At 38.7% G+C, this 17187-nt stretch overlaps 1 protein-coding gene across 2 annotated transcripts in view; it reads right to left on the reverse strand.

The window, feature by feature from the left end:
• tenm3 (teneurin transmembrane protein 3) overlaps positions 1-17187 on the reverse strand; it is a 366934-nt gene that overhangs the window by 75012 nt on the left and 274735 nt on the right. For both annotated transcript variants that reach the window (XM_052126900.1, XM_052126901.1), the window contains 4 exons: positions 14733-14834; positions 14117-14311; positions 9106-9306; positions 6573-6758 (listed from right to left, as the gene is read on the reverse strand). In XM_052126900.1, coding sequence (XP_051982860.1) covers positions 6573-6758; positions 9106-9306; positions 14117-14311; positions 14733-14834 — 684 coding nt within the window. The remainder of the gene's footprint in view (positions 1-6572; positions 6759-9105; positions 9307-14116; positions 14312-14732; positions 14835-17187) is intronic.

Genomic DNA, 17187 nt, shown 5'->3' on the forward strand with positions numbered 1-17187 from the left:
TAATAACAGCTGCACTTCTATGCACAAGCTTGTTAACGTGTTGCAGGTGTTTGAGTAATAAGTGTCCCAATGTTCAATGGATCGGTACCCTTACCAGTGCCCAAATTCATGTTCATGATATACCGATTCATGACATAGGGAGCTGATTAAGACACAGTGACAGTTGTGGTAGATCGGGGTGTGTATCAACTCAGAGGGTCAACATATTACACAGAGGGTTATGAAAATATCAGCTAACCCATTCTCAAAGCTGGAAACTTGCCAGTGAGGGCAGCCAATTACTTCCTAATTACAACAAAGTTTTGTTCATTTATACTGATGGTCCTGAGGGGGAGATATATAGAGAAAGAAAGAGAGTGAAGGAGAGATGGAGGGAGAGGGAAAAAGGCAATCATCCCTTTATGGACATCAATGCTTCATTATTTATGTGCACATTCAAACAGCTCTGATTAAAGTGACATTAATCTGGAAACAATTATACATTGTGCCTAGCCCGGCTCAATCACCGCTCCTCTAAAGAGAAGAGTGTGAGAGAGGGCCTATAATAATTTCCATTATCTTAATTGCTATGCACAGCCACATGGCGGTATACATGCCCCCACAGCTGCAGGTAAAGCTAGTCTGACATAGGGGCTAAACAAGTGTTTTAATCATGCTCATGGGCACCTCAACCAATCCCACAGAACCAATCAAATGTTGCCCTCTACCTGCCACTGTAACGGCAGTACTGCAAGCACCACCAACTTCCATCTACAGCTTTCAGAAAAGAAACAGCCTTTCTGAAAACCTTTAAGAGCCTATTTGGATTAATGTGCTGTGGAAGGGCATTTCATTAATTACTGATTGAGATGATTAAGTGTGGAGAGTGAGTTGATGTGCAGTCCATGCTATGTTTTGGCTTTAACACTGAATCTGACATAATTTGACGTGAGGGAAGATTGAGGGCGTTGAAGATTAAGATGATGTAGTTTGTGCATATTTGTGCGCCTGTAATGTATGCTACAGTCTGTACACGTGTGCATGTGTGTGTGATAAGAGAATCTGAGGTATTGAGAGACAATCATTTCAATATTGCATAAAAGTAAGCTGTTTTTAAGCAATGACTTTATATCAAGTATCATGTCAAAGGTTTCAAAGTGCATTTGTATTAGTGTGGGTAAACTCAACATTTACACTGGTGGCCAAAAGTTTGGAATAATGAACAGATTTACAGTTTCAGAAAGAAAATTGGTACTTTAAGTCACAAAAGTGGCATTCAACTGATCACAAATATAGTCAGGACATTACTGACATAAAAACAGCACCATCACTATTTGAAAAAAAGCAAGGCCCAATACTCCAACATCTTATCCTTGAGTAATCATGAGATGACTCAGAAGTGCAGGCCTTATGGGAAGAATTGCAAATAAAAGCAAATGTTTGGCCACCAGTGCAAATAAAGTAACACTCAATATGGTGGCTGTAGAAAATAAATTCTTATCTTACTCACCAGCATGATCACAAGGGAAATAAACATGTTGCTTCCAAAAGTTCATGTACCCTGAAATCAACCCCATTTAGTCTAATTATTGACACTTTTGCATTAATTCAAGCGTGAACGCATTTAACTCTAATGCTATTGATAGCACATTGCGCGAGTAATCTCAGAGACACGGGTTCTGGTCTCGTGGGAACCAGGAAGTAATTGTGGTCACATAAACAAGGTGAGCACGATTCTAAGTGCGAGATTGCATTTTCGCTCAAAAATTATGATTTCTTTTTACTCCACTGACATTTGGTTTAGGGTTGGGGTTTGGGTTAAGGGATTGAGTTAATAAAATATGCATTCCTGTTCACTGTATTACATCATTTACAACTAAAAATACTCACTCTTGGTTCCACTTTGTGGACATTTCACTAGGAAACTGGAGCTCACACCAGCCCATGCATTCAACAGCACTTCCAGCTTCAGCCACTAGGGGCAAATTATTTGAATTTCGGTAAGCACAGACAGAATTCAGCAGCACATATTTCAACGTACTGTTGCAACATTCACAGTGTGATCAGTCTGTATATAAATTAGTTGAACAAACATGAAAATTACAATGCAAGAAGCATTTTTTATCAATTTGGAATACAAGACAAATTTTTTTGTCTTGTATTCCAAAGATGTTAAGACAAATTTTCTTCTTTAAAATGCATTTGTTAAGCATAGTTTTTTTTTTTGTAAAGTTTAAAATATACTTGAAACAGGTAAAACTATTTTCCAGTGGTGTTAGAAAAATACATTTAATTCAGGACTCTGGAAACAGAATACAATGTTCTTACACGATTTTGATGTATTAAGAAAACAACTTTTTGCAGTGTACAGTTTTTCAGCCTGATTTGATGTAGAGACAAAATTTGTGATCCCACTGTTATCAGAATTTATTGGTGATATGAAATATGTTATTGAAACATAATCTTGAAAAGCAGTTTTTGAGATTTGTGTCTTTCCACACTGAAGTAGAAAGAAGTTGTAATTGCACGAATAGAAAAAAAAAGTCTGAAATGAGTTGTCATGTCGCAGTTTGTGCACTTTTATATTATGTAAATTTGTCTAAATGATTTTGTATGCGTTTTGTATGTGGGTATATCTCCTTATGCATATGAAGAAATGTATCTACACACAGAGAGCCGCTCCTGCAGGGTTGATTGATGTGTATGCACAGCTTGCTGTAATCTATGCCTTTCTCACAGTAAGAGTTGTGTTGCTGATGAATGATCTGGAAGGGCCCGAGGCCTAATGAAGCATACAAGTCTTAATAAAAATCTCAAATGTCTGGCAAGGGAAGGCTTCTGACCAGCCGCACCACACAACAAATCAGTTTCCTAAGTCATAAAGAGTCTTTAAGTAGCTATTACACAGAAAAGCTACAGTGAAATTTAGCGATGCTCACGAGTCCATTCACGTTCCAGAAAATTAAGTATACAATATATTCACATTATATGCCACACAATTATATACCATCAAACTATTTTTTGAATAAAGTCAATACTTGAGGTCAAAGCATGTAGAGACAGACAGCAACACACATCTCAGCAACAGGCTTTGATATAGTTAGTGTAGCTGCTCCAAAGAGCCTGTTAAGAACTCTCAGCTAACTCTGAAATAATCATAGCATCTGAAAAGATCATTGCTGCCTCTGACAAGAGAAAGTGCATTTGGCTGAAAGTGTGTTCTGGATGTCTGTGTCATGAGAAATATTTCACACTCATGCTTCTCCCTCTCTCATAAAGCTCCCCAATCTCCTCCAAATGAATAAACAAATCTGTGTAACACTAAGCTAAATCAAAGTCATCTCTTTTCAAAATCGTCTGCGATTTTTGGCAAAGTTCACGTTAAAGGCATTCATTTTCAGAATAATTTTTTGCTTTGTTTTCAATGTTTTTGCTTCGATTGTTAAAATGTATATTTACAATCCATATTAGTCACCAATTTGAACAGATAGTTGGCATGAAAGTTTTTCACACAAGCACAACAAGAAAATTATATTTGTCAGACACTATATCAAACAAACCAAATCGCGAAGCTAATGTGCTAACACTGCTCGTTTGTTAGCAGAAAAAGAAGAAAATTTTACTCTTTTAAAACACGTCCCTGGTCTTATTGTGCATGATGTATTAATGTGTAATTCCAAAGAGAGAACAAGATTGCATTTGAAATCTTTCATCAAAATCTAGTACAGAAACTTTTTAATTAATTCCCAACATATAAATTCAAAACTCCTGCATTACATTTTTATCTCATTGAATGTGGTTTCATTTGGAAATGTCACAACACAAAATGGGTTGCAATTTTATGTATCATGTTGAAATATGGTATTTCAACATCTTTTCACTGACTTCCCATCAACATTCAAGCATTTTTATTTCATGTAAAGCTCTGTTGGTAATGAATGATGACAACAGCTTTGGCTGCAGCACATATGTGCGGCTCTAATGTTGAAGCGTGAATTGAGATTTCATGGATATTTTAGGGTTGCTGATGTATTGGCAGTAGTAGTACATATGAAAGTGGCCCATATCAGATTTTACAGATTTTGCTTTGTGTTCATATTGCTCAGAAAAAAATGATAAAATATGGATTTGGCTCACATTTACCATGCAATATGATCCGAATTATCTGCTTCAAACCACCCATTAAAAGCATTACAAGGCCACATTTTGATTTGTTATATCTATTTACATTTATAAATTGGACTTATTAGTTCATAAACCAAGGACATTTTGCAAATAGAACAATTTTACAACAAAACTTATAAAAGTTTAAGGTAGTACTACTCTTAAATGGATAGTTCACCCAAAAATGAAAATTCTCTCATCGTTTACTCACTTTCATACCATCCCAGATATAAATGACTTTCTTTCTTCTGCAGAACACAAACAAAGATTTTTAAAGATTCTGTAGGACACTTCAATGAAAGTGAATGGTGGCCAGACATTTAAAGCTCAAAATTTACATAAAGACCACATAAATGTAATCCATACAACTCTAGTGGTTTAATATATGCTGCTTTTATATGAAAAGGTCTGGTTACCATTCACTTGCATTATATGGACCTATAAAGCTGAAATATTCTTTTAAAAATCTTTGCTTTTGTTCTGCTGAAGAAAGAAAGTCATACACATCTGGAATGGCATGAGGGTGAGTTAATGATGGTAGAATATACATTTTTGAATGAACTATCCATTTAAATCCATAGACATGTTATAACAAAAATAAACAGAATATTGGGAGTGTCTTGATGCTACCGGTCAGTTTAAATGCTGTCTTACCTGTGTCTAGGTGTCTGTGTGATGCAAGAATGATGATGCAAGTATGTGGTAATGCAGAGGAGATCTCTGTGTGTAGACTGTGAAGAGGTCTAATGAGAGTGAGTAGGTGTAGGGGGACAGGGAAGGTCACACACACGCTCAAACACACACACCCCTACGTGGAGCCAAGAGGCCCCTTATCTCAGTCTGACACATATGATGTACGAGGTACCATAATTCTTTTAGCTCCCTCTTGTGCTCTCTCAAATACACATGCACGCATGCACACACATATACACACACAAACACCACCTCCTGCAATGCATGTAGTCAGCACAGGCAGACAAAGTACCAACCTTGGCATAAAGAGATTTATCTAGTCGTCCTAAGTTTAGAGGGCCGCACAAAAAGTTCACAAAAATTGAGACTTTATTTGTTGGCCAATTAATACACATAGCAATTCATTAAAGTGCATAAACACTTTAATGATACAATCAAATTGACCAACCCATTAAAAAAAGTCACTGACATTTAATTTTAAATGAGTTTTATATATATAGTATATATATATATATATATATATATATATATATATGAAGTCATGATGTGATCCAAGTCTGAAAGGCTCAAAGTTTGGAGTATAGGGTAGTGGTGTGTGGGTGGCTGGTCCGAACAGAAGAGCATGACAGAATTATGTGCTAACTTTGCTAATTTGGAAGACAAACAGCTTAATGCTGGCCAGATTCTCATAAAGCTGCCCGGTGAAACAGGCCTGCCTGCTAACGAGGCTGCGTACCTCGATCGCTCGTGTTGAGTAATAGAGCAGCTGACGTACCCTGCTGAGAGTTGAGCTGGTGGAGGATGTAGCCAACATACTAACAACATGACCAGATTTAGTGACGGTTAAACAACATGCAGAGTTTTGAGAACAGAACTGAGCTGGTGTAGTCTTAAAGGGAAAGATTACCCTAAAATGAAATTTTATAAGACCAGCACCAAAGCCAAACTAAGCAGATATAAGATGGTCTTATCAGCAACAAAGCCAATATGCCAAGGCTCCAACATTCATGCCATTTTTGCTTAGTTTATCACTTGTTTTATTCTTAGATTTAACTAATGAACAGAGTTTAGTGCTTGTGTAAGCAGACATTGCTATCATTTAGCCCCGATGAAAAACCAGTGATTTTCAAAAAAAGGTCTTCCCATGTGGAAACCTGCATCAACTGCTATGAAAATGTCAAGCATTTGATAGCAAGCAAAGGTCAGGGGAAGGTACAAAACAGAACAAACACCAGCAGTCCCCTTCCTGTGGAGGCAGAAGGTTAGAGTAGAACAGTCAAAACATGTGGAGGAAGGCAGAAAGACAAAGGGAATATCTGATCAAACAAGTTCAAAGATGAGATCCACCTTAATAAGATGTCAAAGCGTCAATGCCAGCTTGAAAACATCAAAACATAACAGTGTATATCAATATCAGAAATTAACGTTTTTGGTTAAGGGGCAATATTTGCCTTCTGGACTTTATTTTCAGGGGCATTTTTACTTTTATAGTTATAAACCATAAAACACACAGCTTGTCTCCATTTATGTCAAATACATCAATTAAATAAAACTAATTTCCAGTCTGGGCATTTACAGGGCAAACATTTTAAATATCTGGGGAATCTTTGTCAATTTTGTTGGCATTTCTGCCCCAAGCCACATGCAATTACTGACTCTTCTATGAATATATATATAGGAATTGATAGAGATACATATGTTTGAGAGAAAACTGACAATGGGTGTGTGTGTCTTACCGACGGTGCAGTGCTCCCCGGTCCAGCCTTGGTGGCATTCACATTTTCCGTCCTTGCAGGTGCCATGTTCAGTACAACGTGGGTGACAGGCTTTCAAATCACAGACTGTACCTGTCCAACCCTCCTCACAGCGACAGCTTCCTCCGATACACACACCACGAGAACCGCAGTCCACCGCACACACCTCTGCGCACAAACACAAACAACACAGAAAATTAATTTCACATTTTTGTCTGGACAGCGACATACCTAATGTCTAAGGTCATGTCTCCCACAATCAGGTAACACATTTTCAAGCACACAGTCTGCTCTACCCAAAACAACAGGATCAGAGGTTACATTCCTGAGAACCATCACGTCTAAGTAAGTGTGAAAAACTTGTGACAGGAAATAGATAACTGCAAACCCCTGCTGTGTGGAGTGGACTGTGTGGCTGAGACTGTCTGCCTTTACTCATCCAACACCCTATAACAATGACATATCTCAACCTTGTCTGACCCAGTCGAGTGTGTGTGTGTGTGCTCCGTGAGGAGACTTTGGCGGAGGGGAGCTGGCTAAAGGTGTGTTTTGGGGGAGGGAAAGAGAGATCAGAGCGTACAGACACGGATGTGAATTGACACACTGAACTTTCCACCCAGACCCAGAAGACAGGCCTCCCACTTCGTTTGGAGCAAACAGCAAGCAAACAATGTCAAGCCGAAATAAATCAATGCATACACACTCCAGTGTGGTCTGCCAAACATTGAAAGCACGTTTGAATGACTTCTGAGATTGAAGCCTATCATTGAAGTGTTTTATTATCTTTTCTCATCGTAGATTTGTACTCTTCAAACATTTTTGGCATGTTTACTGTTTACAGGAAAAACACTCCGTATTGAGAAATTATTTAACGTGAAGCTACCATGGAGAAATTACCCATTTTTATCAATAGAAGCTAGTTTCGCTTTTATCATGCCCAGGCGTAAATGAAAGGCTGTCCTCCATGACTGGCAACAATAGCTGACGAGGGAACATTGGGCGCATTTTGAACGATTCCCTTTGAAAAGAGTCTAAAAGTGATTTGGATTTGTTTTATGAATCTCTGTGTGTGTGTGGGTTTGGCAGAATAGTGGATGAAGACAGACAGGCTTGCAGCAAGCTGTAGTTTAACAGCCCACACACCATTCCACCAGAGCCTCTTATTCTGACACACCCTGTCAAGGAAGGCACGAGAAAGACACATAGCCTTGATAAAGAAAATCATGGGATGTGGTATTGTTAAACTCCTTCAATTCAACCATCTCTCTCTGACTCTTTCTACTGTGCTTCCTGACAAGGTGTGAATCCATGACATGACACTCAGCCAGAGCTGGTGAAAGTGTATCGAGAAAAGGCAACAGAAGGGCAGAAATGAGGAAGAAATCAGCCACTGGGTCAGCTGAGTGCCAGTTTGAGGTTGGTTTCCCCACTGTGTGCTGTTATTACGGCTCCTGTAGGTGGGCAGGAGTGACGCACCCCTTCAAAGCGTGTTTGTGTGTGTGGGTGCCTGTGTTTGAGCCTTCATCAGATGAGACTCCCCTGAAGTTCACTTCTGTTTCCTTGGAGCGTGAGTGTGATTGAAAGAGAGAGAGGAAAAAGTTCACATAGACAGATGGAGAGCAGCTGCTGTGAAGTGCTTCTGGAAAACTGACGGCTTGAGCAGTAAGCTGCCTCTAACTCTTAGGCTGCTGCAACTGTACTATATCAATCTGGATTACTCTCTTCTCTTTCCACGAGTCGCTGCCAGAGTGTGCACACTAAGTGCCTGAGTGTGTCACTGTTACATTGCCTGCTCTCTCTACCTCTCTCTTTGGCTGTGCCCGGAAATGTAAAACTGCTGCCTTTGCAGTATACAGCAGTGGTTCTCAAGCAGGGATATGGGGGCCTCAGCAAACTTCCAAGGGGGTACCAAAATTATATAAAATGTAAATACAATAACAATAAGCTAAAATCACGATGTAAGCCTACAACACATAAATGGACAGTTACTGAAATGTCTGGAATCCCCCTCATTCATTAATGCTGCACTAATTGAAGATGCACAGATGCAGTGACAGTGATATTTCTGTGTAGGGCTCTTGGGTGAAATAGCATTTTCATTAGACACAGTTTGCTGCTGGGAAAATAGCATTGTATAACTAAAAGGCTGACTATGATTGAGTCCTAAAACATTAGAAGTCCAATATTGCTCTTATTACAAAAGACGTGCCCATGCATACTATACCACAGCAGTAGTGGAGTTAAACATAGGGACTGGGCTTTTGATGGATTGAGAGATCTCATAATGATGGTGTACTTAAGATTAATTAAAATCTGCCTTTGAGAAGATCTGCTGATGGATTCAACAAAGGGGAGAAAATATTAAATGACAGGCTGTTAATACCTTTATAAAACAAGACAATAAGCAGTCTTCAGTGTATTGGAAAAATAATTTAAGCAAGTAAAAGGAACAACATCTTAAGGAGGTGAGTGTATTGGGAAAGGTAAACAGGGTGTGGAACTTAAGGAACAGTACCGATGGAGCAGTCAGGCCCAGTCCAGTTGGCGTCACAGGTGCAAGTGCCGCTTTCCGTCTGGTAGGTTCCGTGTCCTGAGCACTGGTCTGGGCACATAGTCTTAAGTATCTCGCAGCTTGTACCACCCCAACCTGGATTGCAGTGGCATTCGCCGTGAATACAAACACCGTGAGATGAACAGGAGGGGTCCAGGCAGTCCACTGTGTTTAAGAAGAACACAAATTCGTTGTTTAGCAAGCCATGCATAGTGGAGTATTTCCTTCAAGTGTATGATGTTCTTAAAGGAATAGTTCACCCAAACATTTTAATTCAGTAACACTTCACAATAAGGTTTTATTCATTAACATTAATAAAAGCATTAGTTAGCATGATCTTAAAATGAACAATCTTTTTTGTTTTTTTTTTACAGAAAAATTTATACATTTACAACTGTTCATTGCTAGTTCATGGTATTTATAATGCATTAACTAATGTAAAAATATTTACTCACCCTAATATCATCCAAAACTCATATGACCGTATGAACCAATGTTTGATGTTATTGATGTAGCCGCCATATTTAGTTTTACTTTATTAACATGATTTGCTTTGAGAGTGAATAACGTTTTAAATTTGTTTTTGTTCAACACACAAAGTGATTGTAACCTTTCAAAATACTTGGAATATATTGCATGAGTCATACCGATTACTTTTATGCAGTCAAGATTCCCTTGACAGTCATTATGTTAAAAACCCTGTGAAGACTTTTTAAATATCAACCTTTTGTGTGTTCCACGAAAGTAAGAAAGTACTACAGGTTTAGAGTGACATTACGGTGAGTAAATAATTAGACAGATTTCTCATTATTGGGTTACTTATATTACTTTTACAAAAAATATGAGCTATGTCAATACCCTCAATTGTCTAAAATTCTCTCATCTCACTGGAATCCATCATTTGCTGACTTTAAAAATGTTTATAATGTGGGGTTCACATTATATGACCTTATAATTCCCTTATTCCAGTTTCCTCTCACATACATCATAAGCAAAATCAGACGGTACATGTACTGAGACATGATCCATGTGCTCTCAAAGAATGTGTTGAAGATCTCATTGGGAAAAGTCTACAGATGGGAAAGCTGTTTTTAGGTCGGGGAATGAGGTGCAAGCAGGGTTGGATTCTGGGAGTGAGACAGAACTATGCAATCCTTTTAAAACACCATAGGGGCTACTGTGCAGATGTGTGTGTGTTTGTTTGTGTGTGTGTGTGTATCAGCCCCTGGGAGAGGGCTAAGGTTCAGTAACCCTTAATTCTTGCACTTGTGTGGGAGATGATGGGGCTATAATTTTGATTGACTGACAAACAGGCCAATTCATGACCAGAAAATAGAGCTGCCTGCCTAAATTGCATTAGGCTGTATCTCTTACTCTCTGGGAATGGAAATGTATGTGTTTGTAGTTGTTGGCCATGCTAAATCATTACGATCGAACTGCAAGAATGAAAACCTTCTTTCTTACAAGCAAATAAAGAAATAAATAAACACAGCGCACTGTGTAGGCCTACTCTACGTGGCGAGTCATGGTAACATAAGCACTATGCAAAAAGCTAATTTTGCCAATTAAGTCCGCAAATCAATTCTAATCTAGCATTTATTTCCATTTGCGGTACAAACAAGGCTGTGTGATGATGGCTAAGAGACCTGCACATCAGCAAGGACATCAGTGCAATTATTTGCTCTGTGAAGTGGAGAATGGCAATTGTTTCTGGAATATTGAACTATTAACTCGTGGGTAATGATTATTGCAGGGACAGTAGGATTATCAAAGAAGGTCACAAACAGAAAAAGCCCCTTTGATGGCTACAGACAAGGCGTTGGGTTCCTCATTAAGCAAAGTGAATCTGAAAGGTGATATGAACCGGACAGATTTTTCTCTCTCTCTCAAACACTCAGAACACCCCCTCTCTCTCTCTCTCTCTCTCCCTCTCTCCTTTTAACAGGTCTAGTGAAAAGCCTGTCTGTGTCCATAGAGACAGAGCTTTCAAACACTTCTGGAGAAAGAAAAAAATTAATCCCCTCGAACCAATGGGTGATCAGTGATCACGCTGATAACACTATCTTGTGCATCTTTGATGATGTAATGCAGTGGAGTTTAATGGCAAGAAGACTGGAAACAGCAGTGCTAGATAAACGCTTCCATTAGGGCTTCTGATGGGTCTCTTATGAACTCAGACTTCAAATGTTCAACATCTCTGTAAGGGGAACACTGCAGAAAAGCCCTGCAAAACTTTTCAAACAGAAAAAAAAAAAAACCTTTTTTGCAGTGAGTAACCCTCCTACACCAACATTAAGGCTCAAGTGTACCTTCATCACAAAACCAAAGATGTGTACCAAAGGCTAAATATCACTTAACGCTATCATTAATATTATATTAAAACAAGCTGTGAAACTCGTACTTAGAACAGACTAATGATATTAAATAAACAGGTGAACTTTTAACTTGGTAAAAACAATTTTATCGTTAGTTTTCATGATTTTATTGCTAGACCTGCATATTTATTGTTTATATGCATGATTTGTACAATTTACAAGGATTACTTTGAAATGTAGAACAAGTGCTAAAATGCCTCTAAGACTACCTGCCTGTTCAAAATGTTTGGTGGATGAGTTCATTTTAACGAGAATGAAGTCATATGTCTTCTTTATTAGAATTTAATGTTTCTATTTGTGTTGTTTTGATCAACAACTAAATGTAGAGAACAGAAAGGATATTAAAAGAGACATTATTCAATCAAAAATTAATTGCCTGGATATCATCTTTGGACACACATCACACAGAACGAATGAAAACAAACTTGTCCTATAAACAGATAGTGAAAGGATCTCAGAGCTGAATGTTTCATACTAAAGAATCGATTTCGGTATTTAAGAATAGATATAGAGATCGTTCAAATGAAGATCGTGACTATTCGAGAAACCTGTATTTTTACACTGGACTGAACCCTATTACTTTTATTTTAGGTCATACATTTTGTTTTATATGTTAAACAGTTGGGAAGCAATGCATTAGAGCAGGAATCTTCAACCATTTTTAGGCCAAGGACCCTGGTCATAGCTGGTTAGACTTGTTTTAAAGGGGTTTTGAACCCTTTTTCAGCTGTTCAGGCTGGTCTTAGTTGGTCCGGCTGGACAGGATGGTCTTAGCTGATCAGGATGGTCTTAGCTGGTCAGGGTGGTTTTGGCTGGTCAGGGTGGTCTTGGCTGGTCTCCCAGCCTGACCAGCTAAAAAGTGTTCAAACCCCATCTGAAACCTGCTAACTGACCAGCCTGGCTAGGCTGGGTGACAGCTAAAACCAGCCAACCATCTTAATCAAAGGATGTACAGCAGGGGTCTACAACATTTTTGACATGAAGGGACATTTTTAAATTTCACTGTAAATCCCTGTGCCAAACCTCCAAAAAGAAAGAAAAAGACAGACAGAAACAAAGAAATAATGCAGAATAAAACAACTTTTATAAAGTTACTAAATTTGAGTCTTCATCTCATGTGAGTGACCGATTTAATCCATACATTTAAAAACTAGTGTTGATTTGATTGAGTAAAAATTTGTAATGAGGAAAACAATGACTGAGTGCACCTTTAACTATGTTGATTTGAGAGTCACTATCTTGTGTGTGTGTGTGTGTGTGTGTGTGTGTGTGTGTGTGTGTGTGTGTGTGTGTGTGGAACGTCAAGGACCCTGTATGCCAGCTTTATAATCTCAGCGGTAACTATTTATTTACGCCAGACAAGTGCGCTATTGTTCTGAAAGCAGGCTGTCATCTGCTCAACCGCACAGCGCGACCAACACAAAGCAGACGCATTTACTCACGCGACCCTCCACTGCAGTGCTGTTGAACTTGTTGCGCTTTGAGTGGCTTGTGATAAGCAGTGGTCGTGTGAAGGATTTGTCCGGGCTGCACGCTTCTGTTGACTAGCGCTGTTTTATCACACTTTAAGATTAGGCAGTGTAGCCAACTAGTTTCAATGGAAAGTAGCTAAACTCTGAGAGTTAAATCTCATTAACATATTCATGACGTCATCGCGTCTCATTTACATTTTGCATAGTGTCCGCCCTTTACGTGTTTGCTTCTCTGTGCTTACCGTACATACTGTAATACCCGGTTAATTCCCTATATCTATCAATCACTCAGAGAGAGAGAGAGAGAGTGAGAAGCGACGGTAACTTTCTTATCTTTTCTCTCACACAGCGTTCAGCCATAACAAACCACTATGTGCATATTTAAAAAAAAAAACTATGTGCATGTTTAGAAAAAACTGCATGTTTACAAAAATGTTTGCATATTTACAAAAAAATAAGTAAGTGTTCAGAGTTCAGAAACAGGAATGAACAACCGTCTAAAAATCTCCTGTGATTAAGTGCATGAATTAAACTCCGGGCAGAATTAAATTAAATTAAACTCCGGGCAGGAAAGCAAGACCACGCGTTTGCGGGGCAGTATTGGCGACTTTCTTCAAAGGTAGTAGCTAAGGTTTGTCCAAAAAGTCGCTAGATTTGTCGCTAGTCGCTTTTTTTTATTTTTTTTATAAAAGTCGCTAAAGAGGTCTGAAAAGTCACTAAATCTAGCGACAAAGTCGCTAAGTTGGCCACACTGATTTGAAGGACATCAACATGTCGATAATTCAAACTCCTGTCTCTTGCTGTCGCTCACGTGCGAGTGAGTGATTATTACAAATGCCTCCAATGGTGGATCAAACAATAATTTGCAGACCCCCCTGCGGTAAAACCGTGGTTGAAGATCCTTGCATTAGAGCACTGATGGAGACACTGATGGATAATAAGCAATTAGCTGATATTGTCCAATAATGAACAATTGATGGGTATTTATTTACTGTATTTTATGCTATTTCTATATCAGTGACAAATGGATAACTAATATCCATTTAGTTTTGATTAACTGACCTTATGTCAGCACATAAAATCAAGCCCACACAGAGAAGTATAGCTTCAATGATTTTTAACCCTGACCTTCTTCACAGTTGTCTCCTTTATAGCCTGTATTGCAGGCGCAGGTGCCCATGATGCAGATCCCGTGACCGCCGCAATGAATGTTGATGCACTGGTTGCTAGGAACATCACACTCTGTCCCCTTCCAGCCACTGTAGCAAAGACAGCGCCCCCTGGAGTACTGACCATTGCCACTGCACAATACTGGACAGGCAGCTTTGAAAGAGAATACAAAAAAATGGTAACATTGAAAGAGAGAAAACATGGCCATGGAAGTAGTGTGATAATCATTACAATCCAACAGGTGATAAATTTATTAGTGTACAGCAACGTGCAGATCTATTTATGGTCCAGTTCTTACATTAGTACTGATGGGACATTTTTAGTTTTTTTTAACCAGAACGAGCCACAGAAGGGAAAAGCAAATACAGGATAATAAAATACAATCATAACACCATGGAAATAATTGTAATTGTTGCACCCTGCAGGTAATAAGAAGCCGATGAAGCTTGGGATTTGAGTCCTGCCAAACGCCTGCTAGCCAATTGCTCAAATGAAAATCTTGGTTGTTTATTTCTCTGGAGAGTCATGTGTGACTGTGTGTGTGTGTGTGTGTCGCGCGAGCAAGAGAGCATACCTCGTGAGCAATCAGGTCCAAGGAACCCTGGGAAACAATGGCATGTTCCAGAGCGACAGTCTCCGTTACCATGGCAATTGTGTGGACACTCTGTGAGGGTGTCTGGGGAGAAGAAGAAAAGTGTGTGAGGGAGAGACAGAGAAAGAAAAGGTGGGAGAGAGAGAAAAGCACTAATTGAGGAGACAGTCTGTGGAAATTAGCAGACATTCAGACCCCCCCTTTAATTAAAGGAGTGCCAGATGCGTGATTAACAAAAATCTGCATCTAAGCTTACTCAGCCTTAATGAACCAATCAGAGCATTATTACCACCAATTAGCAGCCAGACGTTTCACTTAGAGCTTTCTTTACACTGCTGGATGGCCATTAACACAAATAAATATGCATAGATGAGGCTGTGCACACCCATGCAATTGGCCTTCCTCCAATTTATATATTTACATTTAAAACCTTGCTTATAAAGTTATACAGAGTCAAAACCACACTGGGATCAAACAGGAAGGATTTAACTCTCACTCTGCATGTCGCCAAGTTGACATCAATGATTTTGACATCACCAGTCGATACTTTCATTAAAAGAAGCAACTCACTGTAGGTTGAGTCAATTCTGACAGGGTAATGAACTGCCCCGGTCTCTAGTTGCCAGACTACTATTATGACACCACTGAAGTGGTTCGTGCACCTCTCTGACAAGCCCATTGCAGGCCCATATTAACACGCTACAGAGAAAATCAATTTTCATTTACAAAAGGTTAACTTTTTACTCATTGAAGCATGATCAACACCCTTTTAAAAAAGGACACTGGCTGCAGTCCCACTGATAATTTTTTTTTATACTCCTGTCTATGTGATCGAATTTAAAAGGAAATTCCTCTTGCTGAAACCTATTTTTCATGAGCTCATCTGGAGGTGAGAGAAGGGGAGAAAAGGAAATTGGGGTTGCAAGTGAGAAACAGAGAGAGAGAGAGAGAGAGAGAGAGAGAGAGAGAGAGAGAGAGAGAGAGACAGAGAGAAAGAGGGAGAGGTCTAGCAGATCACCAGGCAACACTGTGAAGTCAGCTGCTGCCCACTAGCTACTTAAAGCACAGAGCAATACAGATCTGACCATCATTACACACTCATTTGTAAATGTATAGCACACTCTCTTGCTGTATCTTACATATACACTACTTTTCAAAAGTTTAGGATGTTTTGTAATTAAATAAATTAATATGCTGGCAAAATTATATTTTTGTCTACAAAACTAATTTCACACATTTAAGCATGCGCCTTCAGATCAAAAGGTTTTTAAGATCATGAGAAACATTTCAGGCAAGTGACCCCAAACTTTTGAACGGTAGTTTACATCTACACTCTTTTTAAAAAGTTCCATAGATTTGATTGACAAAAAGATGCATATTTAGGGTCTGTTCCAAAACCGTCTCCTGCCAAATAGCGTTCCTCAAGCGTAGTGCACGGGAGACTCGACTCGCATCTGCTTTCAATACAGGTGATGTGAGAGGAATGACACAATACTCTAATGAGCATAAATATGCAAAGCACACAAACATTTTAGGTAAAATAGTCAATTTTCTATCATATTCAACTATTTTTAATCGATACTTTTGTATCTTATAAATTTTGGATTATAAGTATATGTCTAATCAAAATTGATTTAGCTTCGTCCGACATCTTGGATTTTTCTTCCCACCGAGTTCATCACAGTGCACTCTGGGATCGCTTACACGGTGAAGGATACATACAATGATACCTTAGCATTTGGCCAAAACAAGATATCTTAGGAGGCAGCATAAATAATATACCAACCTTTTAGAACAGCATTTGCGTCAGGAGTGTGCCCATGATGTCTTAAATTGCTGCCTCCAGTGGCAGCTCACTAAGTTTTTGCTGTCTTGGCACTAAGCTGTTCTTTAAGATAGGTATCTAAATTATGCTGTGTCTTAAGGGACCTAATTTTAGCCAAGTTCTGATGGTGGACTGTATAATGTAAGTAGTAATTGGTTCAGTATAATTATGGGATGCACCGATGTATTGGCTGCTGATATTTATCGGGCATTTTTTTTTACCAAATTATAAACATCGGCATATCGATAAAAAGCATGAAAACACCAATATGAAAAACCGATGGTTTATTTTTAACGAATTAGCAACACACTATTCTGTGAATTCAAATGCACAAACCAAAAATAATACTAGCCACACTATGTAGAAAAGTTGACAATAAGAACGTGTTATATTACATTTTTATTCCTCCTTGTTCTTATGTTGATGCGCAAAAGAACACCACAAACGGACGTGACAGTTGTGAAAGCGATACTTATAGTGCACAATAGGCTGCATGATGAGGAAAACCATCCAAAATGCTTTAAAACCAGTAGACTTTGAATTCTGAGACATCAGTATGATATCCATTAATGCTGTATGGTTGATTGAATTAAGATTGAAATAGCAATATGG

Source organism: Xyrauchen texanus, chromosome 5 (assembly GCF_025860055.1).
Source record: "Xyrauchen texanus isolate HMW12.3.18 chromosome 5, RBS_HiC_50CHRs, whole genome shotgun sequence".
Taxonomy (NCBI): domain Eukaryota; kingdom Metazoa; phylum Chordata; class Actinopteri; order Cypriniformes; family Catostomidae; genus Xyrauchen; species Xyrauchen texanus.